Source organism: Ananas comosus, linkage group 1 (assembly GCF_001540865.1).
Source record: "Ananas comosus cultivar F153 linkage group 1, ASM154086v1, whole genome shotgun sequence".
Taxonomy (NCBI): Eukaryota; Viridiplantae; Streptophyta; class Magnoliopsida; order Poales; family Bromeliaceae; genus Ananas; species Ananas comosus.
This window is the reverse complement of record NC_033621.1, coordinates 22,499,163-22,515,154: the sequence shown is the minus strand read 5'-3', so window position 1 is coordinate 22,515,154 and position 15,992 is coordinate 22,499,163. Positions and strand designations below refer to the sequence as shown.

Below are 15,992 nucleotides of genomic sequence, written 5' to 3'. Positions count from 1 at the left end.
ATAAATTAATCGAAATTAGTATCCCATCCGATGTGGGACTATTGGAGGCATTACAGAGTGTGCGAACATTAATTTGATCCGAAAAATTACAGGCCTATTGTTACTACTATCAATTTTCTTTATAATTATTAGGAGTAGAGCTATTACGCTATCGGAAATATAGAAAATTATGATGTTTTCGACTTTTTGGCCCTTAGATCAGCCTCTTTAATCATTTCTAATCTTTGGATTAATACATTTATCCTGTGAGGATCACTCAGCTCTAAGGGTACTATTCAACCCTAAGGAGGACTGCAATTATTCCAACGGTACAATTCTTAATCCATAAAAGCATTAAATCCTCTATGCTTCCGATAGTATATTAGCTCTATACTAATTATTAGATATGTTTTGAATTTTAGAACTATAATTTTTTTTATTCTATTTTATTTTAATTATCTATTAATAAAGCTTAAATCATGCTCAGTTTTATTGACCTTATTCTTAGTCTCAGTAGATTTATATTTATAATAATTGCATTACGATTTAACCACTATTATAAATATATTTTTTATACTGTAATTTTTGTGTTGCTGATGAGAGAAATTATGACATATATTTTGGGATTAGGTTTTATGAGAGATACATCTGATTCATTTTCGTCGAAGGATATAGACCAATAACCAAATCATGCAAATATTTGCATATTCTACTGTTTTTAATTCTCTTTTTTACTTTATTCTTTTTTGGTACTTTTAAATTAGATCTTTTTCGCTTTTGTCATAACAGTCCTCTATTGAAAATCTTTCCCACTAATAAGCTAGTGGAAAAATTAATATCTTCTCAAAATAAAAAGACAAATTAAAGCATGATGGGATGATAAAAAAGTTGTGAAAGTAAGACATTTAAATTGACTTTAGTATTAAAATATCATTTATACTTTCCATTAGAAATTTAATGGACATGACTGTAACTAAAAGCAAAAGCCAAACCAGAATGCCTAAACAGGCAATATATGATGTCTTTATCTTCGAGGAATGTGTAAACCGAACCGGAAAAATAACTTCACAATGAAAATTAGTTCGGATTTAATTTGGGCTCATTACAAACATAGACTGATTTGTTTAACCCAATCAAAGTTTTAAATTAGCCCAACGCCAGCCAATTTGCTACTCTATAGAGGGGTGGCAATCCAGCTCGCTGTTTGGCGAGCAGCTCGTGTTCGGTTCGAAATAACTCGAGTCGGCTCGCCGGTTTAGTAAACGAGCCGAACACGAGCTGGATTTTTCAGCTCGTTTAATAAACGAGCCGAACACGCGAGCTGGTCAGCTCACATCTGGTTCGGGCTCGATAAAGCTCAAATACATATATTTTATATTATATAATTTATTTAATTTATATTTTATTATAAATAAATAATTATATATAATATATATTTTTATTATTTAATTTTTAACAATTAAAAATATAAATGCGAGCTTATTATAAAAAATTTATTTATATGTAAAGTTTTAACTATTAGATCAAAGTCTAATAGATAAAATTTATAAATTTATTTTATATATATATTTAATCAATTTTTTTTAATATTATTGTTCGTTGGCCAGCTCGTGAGCCAGCTCGTGTTCGCTCGTCAAATAAACGAGCCGAACACAACTGAATTTTTCGAACTCATGTTCGGAGCTAGTTTAATAAACGAGCCGACCTCAACGCTCGCATCGTGTTTGCTCGTTTAACTCCTAGTTGCTAGCTATTAGGGTAAAATTAATTGGTAGCGGCCATAATCCAACACTATGCATGTTTTTACTCAAAAACAAACAAACAAATTAAAAGAAATGGTAGAAAAGAGAGTCTCCCAAATGGAGATATGGGGTCGGAATTGTGCGGCCTGTGGGGGGACGTCCAGTCTCACATCAAATGTCGCGCGGAAAGTGGCCATCTTCAATCTTCAATCTGAAGCACTGCTGTCTCGTTTCTATCCAATTTTGTCCGCCTGCCGAAAGAAACTGGGAAAGCTTTGTCCAAGCTGTGCCATCTCTGCGCTATTATCGAGAGAGTCCAAAATTATCCATTAAAGTTTTCAATTATCAATTATTAGAATGTTTGATGTTCTTCGAGCTTGCCTCGTTTCCTCCCAAATATAGTTAAAATTTCTTCTTCTCTTTGTTTGTTTTTTTTTTGGTTTTTTTGTTTTTTTGGTTTTTTTTCATTCAGAATCCCCGGAATCTGCTAACAAAAAAATCAAACCACCGTCGAAGCTCTTAGTTAGGCAGTCAGCTGTTATTAACAATTTTGAAAGAAAGGTAGCAACCATATTCGAGCCTTCGGCCAGTCATTCCGCTGTTATTATTATTAGGTGAAGTTGGATCAAAACATTATAAATATGCTCGAAAGTAAAGATTCAAGTATCCATCGATACTGGTCATATTTATCGTGTCCTATCGTGCCAACAAAATATCGATATGATATAACCATTGTGTCGATAACACAACTCAAGCATTTTTTTTTAATTAATAAATAAATTTTTAATAAAATTTAAAAATTTTGATAAAGATATATAATAAGCAAATATATGTGTTTTTGGTGGTTGTACAAATCGACAAAGATCGGTACGTATCGTATTATCGTGCTGATAAATTTTCAACACGATTCTATACCACGACATTTAAATCCTTGCTAAGAAATCATGTATCTAGTCTAAACACAAATAAGGATAGATTTATTGATATTTAACATATTCAAAATTATACTATATCTATACCCAAATTTCAAACTCTTGACACGTGAGAATGATTGAAATTTTGTTTCTGCTGAGTGGCGTAAATTATTTTTATCTCGAATTTTGATAATGCGATCGCTTTATGCAGAGAACTCTTTCCTCAAATTGTGAGCTTAGTTTCTAGCTTGACATCTGGCGGGTTAATATTAATTTGTTTTAAGTTCGCATGAAAGTGGCGGATGGCATGGGAACGTACGTGGCCAAGCGGAGAGGGCAACACACTTTACCCTTTCCACCCTACTAATTATAATAATTAATAATTTATGATTAAATCCCTTAATTGATGCTTACACTCTCCACCGCTCTTTTTAAGGAAGCTGATTCCCACCCCACGCGAGGTTTCTCTCCGGTTCGGTTTGGTTTGGTTGTTATCGGGTTGGATCCCTTTTAAGATTCCAATCCGAATCCGTTAAGATGAGTTCTTTTTTCTTTCTAAAATTATTATAAATAAATGGTCCAAAAATTTCAAAATTCAAACTGAATCTGATAAATTAAAAAAATAATAAAAAATTTATAAAATGTGTATTTTTTGTTTGAGAAATAAAGTGGGGAGGCAACAATTTCAAAATGATTTAAAGTTGAGGGGCTCTTAATTTTTTTAAATTATTAATTTAATTTAATTTTTTTTTTTTTTTTACCAGNGAACACGAGCTGGATTTTTCAGCTCGTTTAATAAACGAGCCGAACACGAGCTGGGTCAGCTCACTCGTGTTCGGCTCGATAACAGCTCAAATACATATATTTTATATTTATATAATTTATTTAATTTATATTTTTATATATAAATAAATAATTATATATAATATATATTTTTATTATTTAATTTTTAACAAATTAAAAATATAAATGCGAGCTTAATTATAAAAAAATTTATTTATATGTAAAGTTTTAACTATTAGATCAAAGTCTAATAGATAAAATTTTATAAATTTATTTTATATATATATTTAATCTAAATTTTTTTTAATTTATTGTTCGTTGGCCAGCTCGTGAGCCAGCTCGTGTTCGGCTCGTTAATAAACGAGCCGAACACAAGCTGAATTTTTCGACTCATGTTCGGCTAGTTTAATAAACGAGCCGACCTCAGCTCGCTCGTGTTTGGCTCGTTTACACTCCTGTTCTATAGGGTAAAATTAATTGGTAGCGGCCATAATCCAACACTATGTATGTTTTTACTCAAAAACAAACAAACAAATTATAAAAGAAATGGTAGAAAAGAGAGTCTCCCAAATGGAGATATGGGGTCGGAATTGTGCGGCCTGTGGGGGGACGTCCAGTCTCACATCAAATGTCGCGCGGAAAGTGGCCATCTTCAATCTTCAATCTGAAGCACTGCTGTCTCGTTTCTATCCAATTTTGTCCGCCTGCCGAAAGAAACTGGGAAAGCTTTGTCCAAGCTGTGCCATCTCTGCGCTATTATCGAGAGAGTCCAAAATTATCCATTAAAGTTTTCAATTATCAATTATTAGAATGTTTGATGTTCTTCGAGCTTGCCTCGTTTCCTCCCAAATATAGTTAAAATTTCTTCTTCTCTTTGTTTGTTTTTTTTTTGGTTTTTTTGTTTTTTTGGTTTTTTTTCATTCAGAATCCCCGGAATCTGCTAACAAAAAAATCAAACCACCGTCGAAGCTCTTAGTTAGGCAGTCAGCTGTTATTAATAATTTTGAAAGAAAGGTAGCAACCATATTCAAGCCTTCGGCCGGTCATTCCGCTGTTATTATTATTAGGTGAAGTTGGATCATAACATCATAAATATGCTCGAAAGTAAAGATTCAGGTATCCATTGATACTGGTCATATTCATCGTGTTCTATCGTGCCAACAAAATATCGATATGATATAACCATTGTGTCGATAACACAACTCAAGCATTTTTTTTATTTAAATTAATAAATAAATTTTTAATAAAATTTAAAAATTTTGATAAAGATATGTAATAAGCAAATATATGTGTTTTTGGTGGTTTTACAAATTGACAAAGATCGGCACGTATCATATTATCGTGCTGATAAATTTTCAACACGATCCTATACCACGACATTCAAATTCTTGCTAAGAAATCATGTATCTAGTCTAAACACAAGTAAGGATAGACTTATTGATATTTAACCTACTAAAAAATTATACTATATCTATGCCCAAATTTTAAACTCTTGACACGTGGGAATGATTGAAATTTTGTTTCTGCCGAATGGCGTAAATTATTTTTATCTCGAATTTCGATAATGCGATCGCTTTATGCAGAGAACTCTTTCCTCAAATTGTGAGCTTAGTTTCTAGCTTGACATCTGGCGGGTTAATATTAATTGTTTTTAAGTTCGCATGAAAGTGGCGGATGGCATGGAACGTACGTGGCCAAGCGGAGAGGGCAACACACTTTACCCTTTCCTTAATAATTTATGATTAAATCCCTTAATTGATGCTTACACTCTCCACCACTCTTTTTAAGGAAGCTGATTCCCACCCCACGATAAGTTTCTCTCCTGTTTGATTTGGTTTGGTTTGGTTTGGTTTGGTTTGGTTATTGTCGGATTGGATTTCTTTTAAGATTCCAATCCGAATCCGGTAAGATGAGTTTTTGTTTCTTTCTAAAATTATTATAAATAAATGGTCCAAAAATTTCAAAACTCAAACTGAATCTGATAAATTTAAAAAAATAATAAAAAATTTATAAAATGTGTATTTTGTTTGAGAAATAAAGTGGGGAGGCAACAATTTCAAAATGATTTAAAGTTGAGGGGCTCTTAATTTTTTTAAATTATTAATTTAATTTAATTTTTTTTTTTTTTTTACCAGAAGGATCCAACAACGCACTAAGACACTAGTCCACCGCATTATAGTGAACAACGAAAAGCGTACCAAATAACTACCCCGGTGCATCGAACCACATAACCTGATACCTCCGCGTTCGTTCAAATTCCTCTCTCTCTCTCTCTCTCTTTTTCTCTCTCTCTCTCCATCGTCGTCTCCGAAGAAACCGCACCACATCGAAACCCTAGCCATGGCATCCTCCTCCGCCGCCGCCGCCGCTGATAACGCCCCGCCGCCGCCGCCGCCGATCCGGCGCCGCGGCGCCCTCCGCCGCCTCCTCCTCCTCCGCCGCTCCCCCGAGCGGAGCCCTCTCCTCTCCTCCCCCTCTCCTCCGGAGCGCAAGGGCGCGAAGAAGGGCTTCGCCGCCGCCCTCCGTGGCCTCGGCTGCGCCTCGGCCTCCTCCGCCGCCGCCACCTCCTCCGCCGACGCCGACGCTGCCGCCGCCGTACGATCCTCCGCCGAGTGGCAGGGGAAGAGGGCGCGGTGGCGTAGGGCGACGGAGATGGAGAAGGAGAAGGAGAAGGAGAAGGAGAGGAGAGCAGAGGCCGAGAGGGTTCATAGAGAGGTTCTCGGCTCCTTTCCTTTTTTATTTGGGGGAGAATTTTATTAATTTAATGAATTGGTTTAGATATCTATTTCGATTTTATGCTCGAATTTATTTATTTGTTTTATTTTTCAATACTTTTTTCCTCCTACCAATTTGAAGTTAAAAAAACACGGCGAAGCCCTCGACTATAGGCTATTTGTAAATGGATACCGCAACGAATTTTCTTCTGATTCACACCCTCTCACTTTTAAGTTATTGTGATTTGAGTTAATTTCCTAAATTTAATCATGTGTTCGTTAATTAGCTATCAATTGTTAATTGTTAATAGTAAACAAATACGCAGTCCAAATTTTGTTCGGAGTAGTTAAAATTTAGCATAATTACCATGGAATTTAACATAGCCCTAATTCAATTGGTAAAATTAATGTAAAAGAAAATTCGAAAGTTGGAAGGATGTGAAATTGAAAGAAATTTTAGTCGAGGGCTCTTGTTTCAAAATGATCCACCGTATGATGAGAATTTGAGTTTATTTCCTAAATTTAATTATGTGATCGTTAATTAGCTATCGGTTGTTAATAGTAATCAAATGCGCAGTTCAAATATTCTTCAGAGTGGTTAAATTTAGCATAATTACCATTGAATTTAATGTAGCCCTAATACAATTGATGAAGTTAATGTAAAAGAAAATTCGCAAGTCGGGAGGGTATGAAATTGAAAGAAATTGTAGTTGAGGACCCTTGTTTCAAAATGACCCACCATATGATGAGGGTTGAGGGGTTTACCAATTTTTTTTTTTTTAATCTCCAATCTAAAATGCTTTGTTTGGCAGGGACTTTACAATTCTAGAAGGAACATAATGCAAGATCACATATCATCCTTCATTGACTCGCCACCTCATGTTGATTCCCCTATCTTTGGATTCGATCTTCTTCGGCCACCTCGGCATTTGCATCACATGAGAGCGTATCACCGATCCCCCGATGAGCTCGAAGAGGTATTGAGTCTAATCATTGTCATCCACTCTACTTGATGAATTATAGCTGTTTTAAGGGTAAAATGGTGTCGTGTTTCAGCGTGTTTGAAACAGGGTTAAAAGGTCCTTGTATAGGAAAAATTTGCATACAGATGAATTGTAATAAAGTTACCGGAGCGGGGGACTCTGTCCAAATATCAAATAGTACGACGACTTTTCGTACATTTTAACTTTGTTTTAGTCACTATGACTTTGTTCTACTTATATTCTTTTGTAAAGATGCCATAGCTCTTTATCTTACTGATTGAATCAGCAATTCAGCATACTTCAATATTCATCAATTCGTCCCCTTTTTTTTTTCAAATTGTTGCTCTTTGATGTCGTGTATACATCTATGTCACAAATTTTGCTGATTGGATCAGTTAAAACCTAATAAAGATAGCTAAGTGAAGGATCATCAAGATGCTGTTTACTTGCATTGCAGTATTTGTAAAGGATAGCTTTGTGAGGGTGAGGACTACAAGCTAAGAATCATATCATTTCTCAAGAATTCATATTGCTTTAATTTGCAGATGATGATGTTTCACACAAGAGTGTTGTTGGGAGGCATCGAAGTTTACGATCGGTACCACGATTGGCGCCTTGATGTTGACAATATGTCATATGAGGTGCATACTTCTCTTTCCCTGTAGACTTGAAAGCTATCAACTCAGAACAACAAATAACAAATAAATCAAGATTCATTTAAATCAAACCTAAATAATAGACGGTTTCATGTAGCATCTCATCCTAATAACCTTATAATTCATGTTTCACCCCCTCTATAGGAATTACTTGAGCTAGGAGATAAGATTGGATGTGTGAGCACCGGATTGAGAGAAGAGGAGATAGTACGCAGCCTCAGCAAAGTCGAACACTCTGTATTTGAGGCTTCTCCATTACATATTCCTACCGAGAAGGACCATAAATGTAGCATTTGCCAAGTACGTGTTTTTCTCATATCCTTGATAAGTTCTTTAGTGTGTTTTGGCCTGTTCGATTGACCTGGAGCTTTTGCAAAACCATGCTACTTCAGTACAGCTATTCCATAAAGCACTAATAGTTTTCTGATTCAAGATTAATAGCTTTAAGCTACAGGATAGAAGCTTAAGCTTTAAATTAGTGCTCCTCTTTTTTGGGCCTGGAAGTGGGGATGCAAACGGTGGATCTGGGGACGGGAAGAGTCCCCCACCTGCCGCTCCGTTTTCTTGGCGGGTCGCGGCAGGTTGATTTTTATTTTTATTTTTTTGCTCCCACTTACATTCGGGCATGTCGGGGCGAGAGTAAGTTTTTGACGAATCGAGACGGAGCAAAGGAAGTGGTCTTCTGCCTCCTGTTCTATTTTCTTAGTGGATCGGGGCTGATTTCTTGTTCTTGGCAGTTGGCTCCTACTTACCACCCCATTTGGGGCGTATTGGGGCGGGAGCTGCACCAGTCTGGATCCTTTTGCATCCCTACTTGGAAGGCCATTTCAGCTTCCTGCCATACAAATAAAAGCTCCAGATTTTTTGTTCGCTCGCCGAATGTCTGATTAAGCAATTAAGATTTTCTATGTCATCTGACCTCGCACATTCTTATTCAACTAACCCAGAACTTTCGTCGCCTTTTCCCTTTTTTTTTTCTTTCCTTTCGCTGCAGGAAGAGTATCAAGCAAATGATGAAACGGGAAGGTTGGGTTGCGGGCATAGCTATCATGTACACTGCATCAAGCAGTGGCTTTCTCAAAAGAATGCTTGTCCTCTTTGCAAGACTGCTGTGCACGACAAAACCTAACTAACAAGCAAATACCTCTCTGCTCTTAGTCTTTGTACAGTGATTATTATCACAGTTTCTTCTTCTTCTTTTTTTCCCCCCTGATTACTTATAGATATGGAAGTTGCGTTGTGTTTGATGGGGTCGAGTCCATATATTTTGTTGTATTTTGATGAGTATTGGAACCAAACTTTTGAGGTTCTGATTTAGTTTGAACTGGTGATTGATAACTTTTTCGTGCTGCTATAGGAATTACTCTTGAATTAATGCATTCAAATTTTGAATAGCGCAAATTAAATAAATTTTAAAAAATTAGATAATAAAATTAAAAATTTTAAAGGTTAGATAATTAGATCAAAGTGGACAAAATGAGTAATAATTGAGATAAGTTTTAGTCGTTCTTACCTTTCTTAAAATACATCTTAGAAATTACTTATTTATAATTAAGTCTTACAATTCAATTTAATTGGCTAAATGTTGACATATTGTTGAATGTTGATATAAATATGATGCAACATCTTAATTATTAGTGTATTATCAATCATTTATGTAACTTTATGTTAACTATACATCAATATTTAGTTAATTAAAATTAGGTTATAAAATTTGATTGCAATAATTTTGAAAATTTAAACCAAAAATTACGTCCTCTAACTACGAGGTGGGTGACAATTTAATTCTCAAACTTCAATTTATTATAATTTATAGCTCGAACTTACGGAAATTGGATTGTGCAATTTGATCCGATCGTTCCTAAATTTAAATAAAATTTTTATAAGTTTATCAAAAACTTATTTATTTAAATTAATGCAACATAACTATATATTTTATTGGAGATCGCTACAGAAAAGTCCTTAGCCTTTGCGGATAGTTCTAACTTATTGAGTGCCCACATTAAAAAAAAAGAAAAAAAAAAGAAAAAGAAAGAAAACCCAACAATACTATTTCCATTTCTATAATTAAAAAAATTATGTTTTTTTTTTTCAACAGATCCCTCCAGGAAGAAAAAAAATCCAACGTGCGTTTACAAATGCATGACACCTGTTTCGTATGTATACATAAGATACAAAAGCTGTATTTAATTTTACAGTTCTGCAACTAAACATCTCATTCCAGAAATTTGCTGTGTTTTAACATCCTGTATGATCTCCAGTTTCTGCTTCCAATCCAAAAAATCACTGTGATTGTCTCTTGTCATGCTGAGAAAGAAACCCTATGATACATGGATATACTTCATTCACTGCCTGAACAGAAGAAAACAACATGATGAGCACGCTTCGATATCAAATATTAAAGCGCTATTATCGAATTTATATGTAGAATTGAGCGAAATGTTTCTAGAAGTAAAATGACCTTCATATTTTTGCTGCATTTTGGATGACGGAGAGTCCATATTGATGATCAACACTACTAAATATGAGCTACATAACTAGGTTTGAATCTGACGAGAGGCCTATGTTACTGTGTTTCAGCGAGATGAAACTTGATGTTAGAGATGCTAGATCATGCTCTCAATCAAATAGAAGACGGTTTTCAGCTCACATGCAATCGGAGACGGTTTACTTGGCTAGAGCTCTTATAAGAGCCTTCGGTTAAAATTCTGCTAACAGCTTCTTGCTGCAGCAGACATAGAAGCTTTGACTTGGAGGTTCCACTTTTGGGGTCTAGAAGCTCTTTTGGTTGTCTTCCCATAACTGTAGGTTTGTTAGTCAAACGCGCTCCTGATAGTTATTGGAGTAGGGAAGCTGTTCAGAAGCCAGGCCAAAGACCCACAGAATATCTCGTTTATTATATCAATATCTACTTCTACATGGTCTCTTCCTGATATTTTCTAGCTACCCACCGATCAGACAATAGGTCACCATAGAACTTTTCCATTCTCTCTTTTAGTAATATCACGTTTTTTTTCTAGTTACCTATAATGCTTTCAATATAAGAACTAGTAACTTACCAGTCGTCCCCCGACCAAGTCGTAGTGAGCATAATGAGGGCCATCAGGTTTTCCAAAGACCTTGTAGGTGACCATTTGCTGAGGAAGGAGCTTTACAGTTTCTGAACACAAATGGACCAGAAATTCCATGCTTAGATAAAAGGGGTGGAAGAAGAAAGTGTGCAAGCAATCTCCATGAAAAGTCGTCCTTACCGTACACAGCTTCAGGAGGACAAATCAGGTCCTGATCCCCTGCAAGTGCCAGAACAGGAACACTGCAATTCTGCAGGTGATTCTTGTAATAGAAAGTGGCTGTTCTGTTGCAAAGACCGCCTTCGCGGAAGGCTGTTGTCAGCTGTAGGAGAACCTTGGCAGGAACTGTACCTGCAAAAATGAAAATATCAAGTCTTATAAAATTCCAAAGAACTACTGAGACTTCAGGGAATGAAGATTTCAATATAAATATCTCTATAACTGTCAGACCTGCTATAACTATCATGAGATCCTACATTTTAAAAGAGAATTCATCATCAAGCAACCTCTTTGACATGGCTGTCCATGTGAATACATCATCAATAGATTAAAATAAATGGGTGTCCGCTTAGACTGTCATCTGGACTAGCTTCCTCTACTCAAATATTAACAGCCAAGCTTTTCAGCAAATAAGAAGTCAAGAGCTTTCAGTGTTGGAGGAAGCTAAAAAAGAACCTCTGATCCCTAAAAGGAGCAGCTTACTGCCTTGCTGCAGGGGAAGTTGTCGGGTGTATGTTAATGAAGAAACAGTTAAGCAAGTTCAAAAAGCTTTACTCAAACAGCACGCCAAAGGCCAGAGAGGGGCCAAACAGGGCCTTAATGCTTGTTGATAAAACATACAAGATTACCTAAAACAGATGCTTATCGGTTATAATGCACTATAATACAGGATTGAAGGAAAGAAAGCATAAGTTGGCCCTTACAAAAATTATTTAAAACAAGCTTTGAGAACAACTCAGGGTGCATCATGTCCTGTGCTGAAATTTGGGGATTAAGCCATGACAAAACAAAAGGTGGGCGGGATGACAAAGGATGAGCTGCAGCCAATAATGCCCCCAATGGTACAACAGGAACATTTAGAGCCTGTGCTGGATCAGCCTGATAAAGAAACTCAACATTAGCCTATAAATCATGTCCAAAAGTATCAAAAACAGAAATTCACAAATTTGTGATGTTAGGCCTCATGTGGTATTATTGCCTTTTTTCTCTTAAAATCCAAGTTCTATGTGATTGAATGCACTGGTGGCTAGAGAGACACATCAGCTGGATGCAAAATGGCATCTTCTTCAAAAGACACAGTAAAATAAAGCTATTACTAAGTTTTTTGTTTTTTTTGGCAAACAAACCCCGTATGCACATAGATTGCAAGAAAACCACCATCCACAAGCACACTATGATACAAAGAACTTGCGTTTAAAAAAAAAAAAGAAAGAGCAGCTATGCAAAATGAAAACTAAAATGTTGCTTTTTTCCCCATTAACTTACAAGAGGTAATAACAATTTGAGCGAAGAATTCGATGTTGTATAGTCTACAGAAGATGCCAAAGTAACAATTGCCGCTAAACGAGGATTCACTCCTTCAAAACCTTGTAACATGTGATAAAAGCAACAAATGGTCAGTTTACTTGTCTCAAGTACTTACGACTCGGTCAAAGAGGCCAACATAAATATACTGAGAAAACTTAAAGAGACAGTATTAGCATACAACGTAGAAAGCTAGGGCATGTCTGTTCCATCAATTTTCAGATAAATCAAGCTTAAGCTTATCGGCAATAAAAGCCTCTCTTGTTCCTGCAATTCCATCAATTTGGCAGAAACAGGGAAATGGTTCTTGCTATAGAGTGAATTTCACCATAAATAACTCATTATGTCATCTTCGATGAATATTGAGCTAAAGCTTTATCGTAACAAAAACCTCCCTTTTTCCTGCTATTCCATCAATTTAGTAGAAACAGGGGAATGGTCCATGAAATAGAGTGAATTTCACTAAATAACTCATATGTCATCTTCGATGAATATTAATGATAGAGGACTACAAAGATGAAAATCTGGTAAGTTAAAGATTAACGAAATTGTTAGTTGGAAAAATTTCCTTGACTAATTTCAGACAAGAGAATGCGCAGTAGAATATTTAGTTTTAGCTGTAATAGCTTTTCTGTAAAGGTGAAAAATACATCACAAAGGATGCGTCAGAAAGTCACTTTTTAAAATACTTTTCAGTTTTATTATGTTTCTCCAACATCTGGAAGTAACACTTTTTAACTCTTCAACCATGGAGAAGAGTTGCACTAACTAGTATCTTTCTTAACATTTAAACTTAAACATGGTTATCAAGGCATAAAAAGAATATAGAAAGCACAAAGTTGGCCAAATTGTTAAGCTACATAAGAAATCGTGAAGAAGGTCATCAGAAAAATGAAAAGAAAATTCATGAATGGGAGAAGAGTTAAGGAATCTCACAGCACTTAGAGAGCATGGCATACAACAAAATCCCCCCCATTGAGTGACCAATCGCAAGCAACTTTCCATCTTTGGGCTTGCTCTGCAGACTTATATAATCCATCTGTGGTATCAAAATATAGTTGTATTACAAATAGAAGTTATTACTTATTACATCTGTAGTAATTTGAAAATCAACTGCAATAAAGACAAAATAGAAGAAACCAATGGTTTATGAAATAAGGTCTCACAAACATCTCCTGCAATTTAATCCAAAATATTTACATACATACCCCTGCAAACTTCTCTACCAATAAATATATATGTATCCTAGCAGAATCTGAATTTCCATACATGCCCTTCAAAACTTAATTTCTTATATATAGCATTATACTTATACCAAATAAAAAGTGTCACTCTAAGAAAACTTCCACCCAGGGAATCAGATGGCTCCCCAACTTAAGAAACTAGTATTTTTGTAAGAAACTGCACTTTTGAGAGGCATATACAAATTTAGATTTTTACTTGGGAATATATGCAAAATAGATGATTTTGCAGGGATATAAATGTAAAAGCTAAGTTTCTACTTCGACAAGAGGATGTGTCACCTCACCGCAGCAGGTATGTCCTCCTCCAAGTAGTTATCAAAGTCCCAATCATATGTGACAATCAAATCCAGTTGTTTCTGGAAATCCTCTATAGTTGCTGAAAAGCGTTCTTGCAAGTCAAATAGCTGAGGTGAAACAGTTCGCTGACCTTCTTCAATAGTCTTAACAAGACGCTGACTCAAATCTCTTATTTGGTTTGCCACGGTAGAATTTTGTGCCCTGGCTTCTAATAAACCTGAAATTTTTTCTGCGATCTCATTAAGCCTTTGATTTAATCGAGCATCTTCAAGAAGTTTCGATATACGATCAAAGAATTTTGCAGAAATAACCCTTGATTGACCTTCATTCAAATAGCCTGAAAGGGTTTCAGCCAAGCGCATAAAAGTAGCTGTCAGCTTTGTCACTAACTGTGGCTCATCCCAAGTAGCTGTTTCTGGCTTATTTCCATTTACTATGAGAGTATCAGAATTTTGTGCTTGAACTGATTCTAGAGTTGATTGTCTTTCTACAACACCGTTTGAGCTGTCCTTACAAGTGGCATCTGAATCAGATCTACCAAGCTTATTGGACTCAGATGCGCGCATGCTCAAGCCAGCACCTCTCACTTCAACGATCCACGTATCAAATCCTTGGCTAGCCATGTGGCGAGCAAATGAAGCCTGAAAAGAGATATGAGAAAAGCAGTGAAGCCAATAAGCTGGAATGTGAAGGCAGCTCTGTTTTGGAGATATGCAGCTAGATGAAGAATTGATAAGGTACGGGGAAAAACTGCTACATTCAACCAATCCTCTTTATGGGACAACTCAAAGGGGATTAACAAAATATTGACAAAAGATTTCCTTACAGGTATGTACCATTTATTCCAATCATGTGTAGTTATTTACGGTGTCATTTTGCTTCTGAGATTATGGTCCTATTCGAAGGTACATTTGACATGAAATAAAAAGAAGGTATATCTCGTCATTTTAACAATGTGAGCTCTTCCGAAAATTCTGTTTGTTGAGCATCTAAAATTTGCCGAGAGAACAGACACATCTTAGTAGAAACTAGAAACTCATTCGGTTCTATGCCCCTTTGCCCACCATGTGTTCGCCATATGGCCTGTGAAAGGATTAAGACATCTTGCACCCCTCATACATGATTCAATTTCAGTAAACACTGATAAAATGTTTTGTTTTTTGGAATAAAGTTCCATAGATCAAGAACTCTGGAAAAGTTAAAAAGTCCAGAAAAAAGTTGAATTAATGTTCCTCGCGTGCATCATTTACAACTAGATAAAAAATCTGTGCCCTAATCCATAGTTTACGATGATTCTCTATGAAAATTAAAACTTGCATCAAAAAGGAAAAGAAGATGCCAATTTAGTTATCGATTAATAAGAGAACTTACCCCAGGGGAAAGATCAAACCCGATTGCATTCGTCCCCACGCCTGATAAGAGCATCAAAGGATGATTCCTCTTGGGCGCCTACACACAGAACCCCATCAAATCAAACAAAATCCAATCCAAATCAGAACCAAATAATCTAAAAAGAAGAATCAGGGATCCAGAAGCTTCGAGAGCGGGGATCGGATCGAACACCTCGGGCGAGGGCGTGTAGCGCCACAGCGCGAGCCTCCACTCCGTGCCCGGCACCGGCGCGTAGTGGAGCTCGTCGGCGGTGCACACGGGGGGCTTCGTCTCCACCTTCACGGCCGCGGTCTCCGGCGATGCGGCGGCGGCGGATGTCTTCGGCGAGCTGGCGGTGAGAGGCCTCGGGAAGGGCGGATCGGCGCGGGCCGAGAACGGGCGGCAGGACGAACGCCGACCTCCGCCGCCGCCGCCGCCGCTCCATGGCGGTTTGGAGGCGCCGGCGACGGCGGCGGCGGCGACGGCGGTGCGCAGGTCGCGGGAGTGGAGGTGGAGGAGCATCGTTGGACCGTTGCGGACTTTTTTTTTTTTTTTAATTTCTTTTCCCCACAGGCCACAGCGGTTATTTATTTGTCTAATGTGAACGAACTGCTGCTTCTAATTCTAATGATTTAAGTTATCGATTTGGTACACTTCAAATGAATTTAGTGGTTATGTTTATTTCATCGAAAATGGAGATAAAATAAATATACA

General features: G+C 36.7%; 2 protein-coding genes across 3 annotated transcripts; one reads left to right on the top strand and one right to left on the bottom strand.

The window, feature by feature from the left end:
• On the top strand, positions 5,657-9,146 carry LOC109704453 (E3 ubiquitin-protein ligase arkadia-A-like). Its single transcript, XM_020225219.1, has 5 exons — positions 5,657-6,133; positions 6,945-7,109; positions 7,661-7,756; positions 7,916-8,071; positions 8,766-9,146. Exons 1-5 carry the CDS (start codon positions 5,759-5,761, stop codon positions 8,898-8,900), a joined length of 927 nt encoding a protein of 308 aa, XP_020080808.1. The 5' UTR covers positions 5,657-5,758; the 3' UTR covers positions 8,901-9,146.
• LOC109704304 lies at positions 9,802-15,898 on the bottom strand. 2 transcript variants are annotated; one of them, XM_020225135.1, is made up of 10 exons: positions 15,471-15,897; positions 15,279-15,356; positions 14,230-14,548; positions 13,895-14,124; positions 13,303-13,405; positions 12,328-12,428; positions 11,766-11,940; positions 11,023-11,193; positions 10,831-10,931; positions 9,802-10,123 (listed from the first exon to the last, which is right to left on the bottom strand). In XM_020225135.1, exons 1-10 carry the CDS (start codon positions 15,798-15,800, stop codon positions 10,055-10,057), a joined length of 1,677 nt encoding a protein of 558 aa, XP_020080724.1. In that variant the 5' UTR covers positions 15,801-15,897; the 3' UTR covers positions 9,802-10,054. The 2 variants fall into 2 exon arrangements, with proteins under 2 accessions (XP_020080724.1, XP_020080676.1); XM_020225087.1 differs by having other exon boundaries at positions 13,895-14,548; positions 15,471-15,898.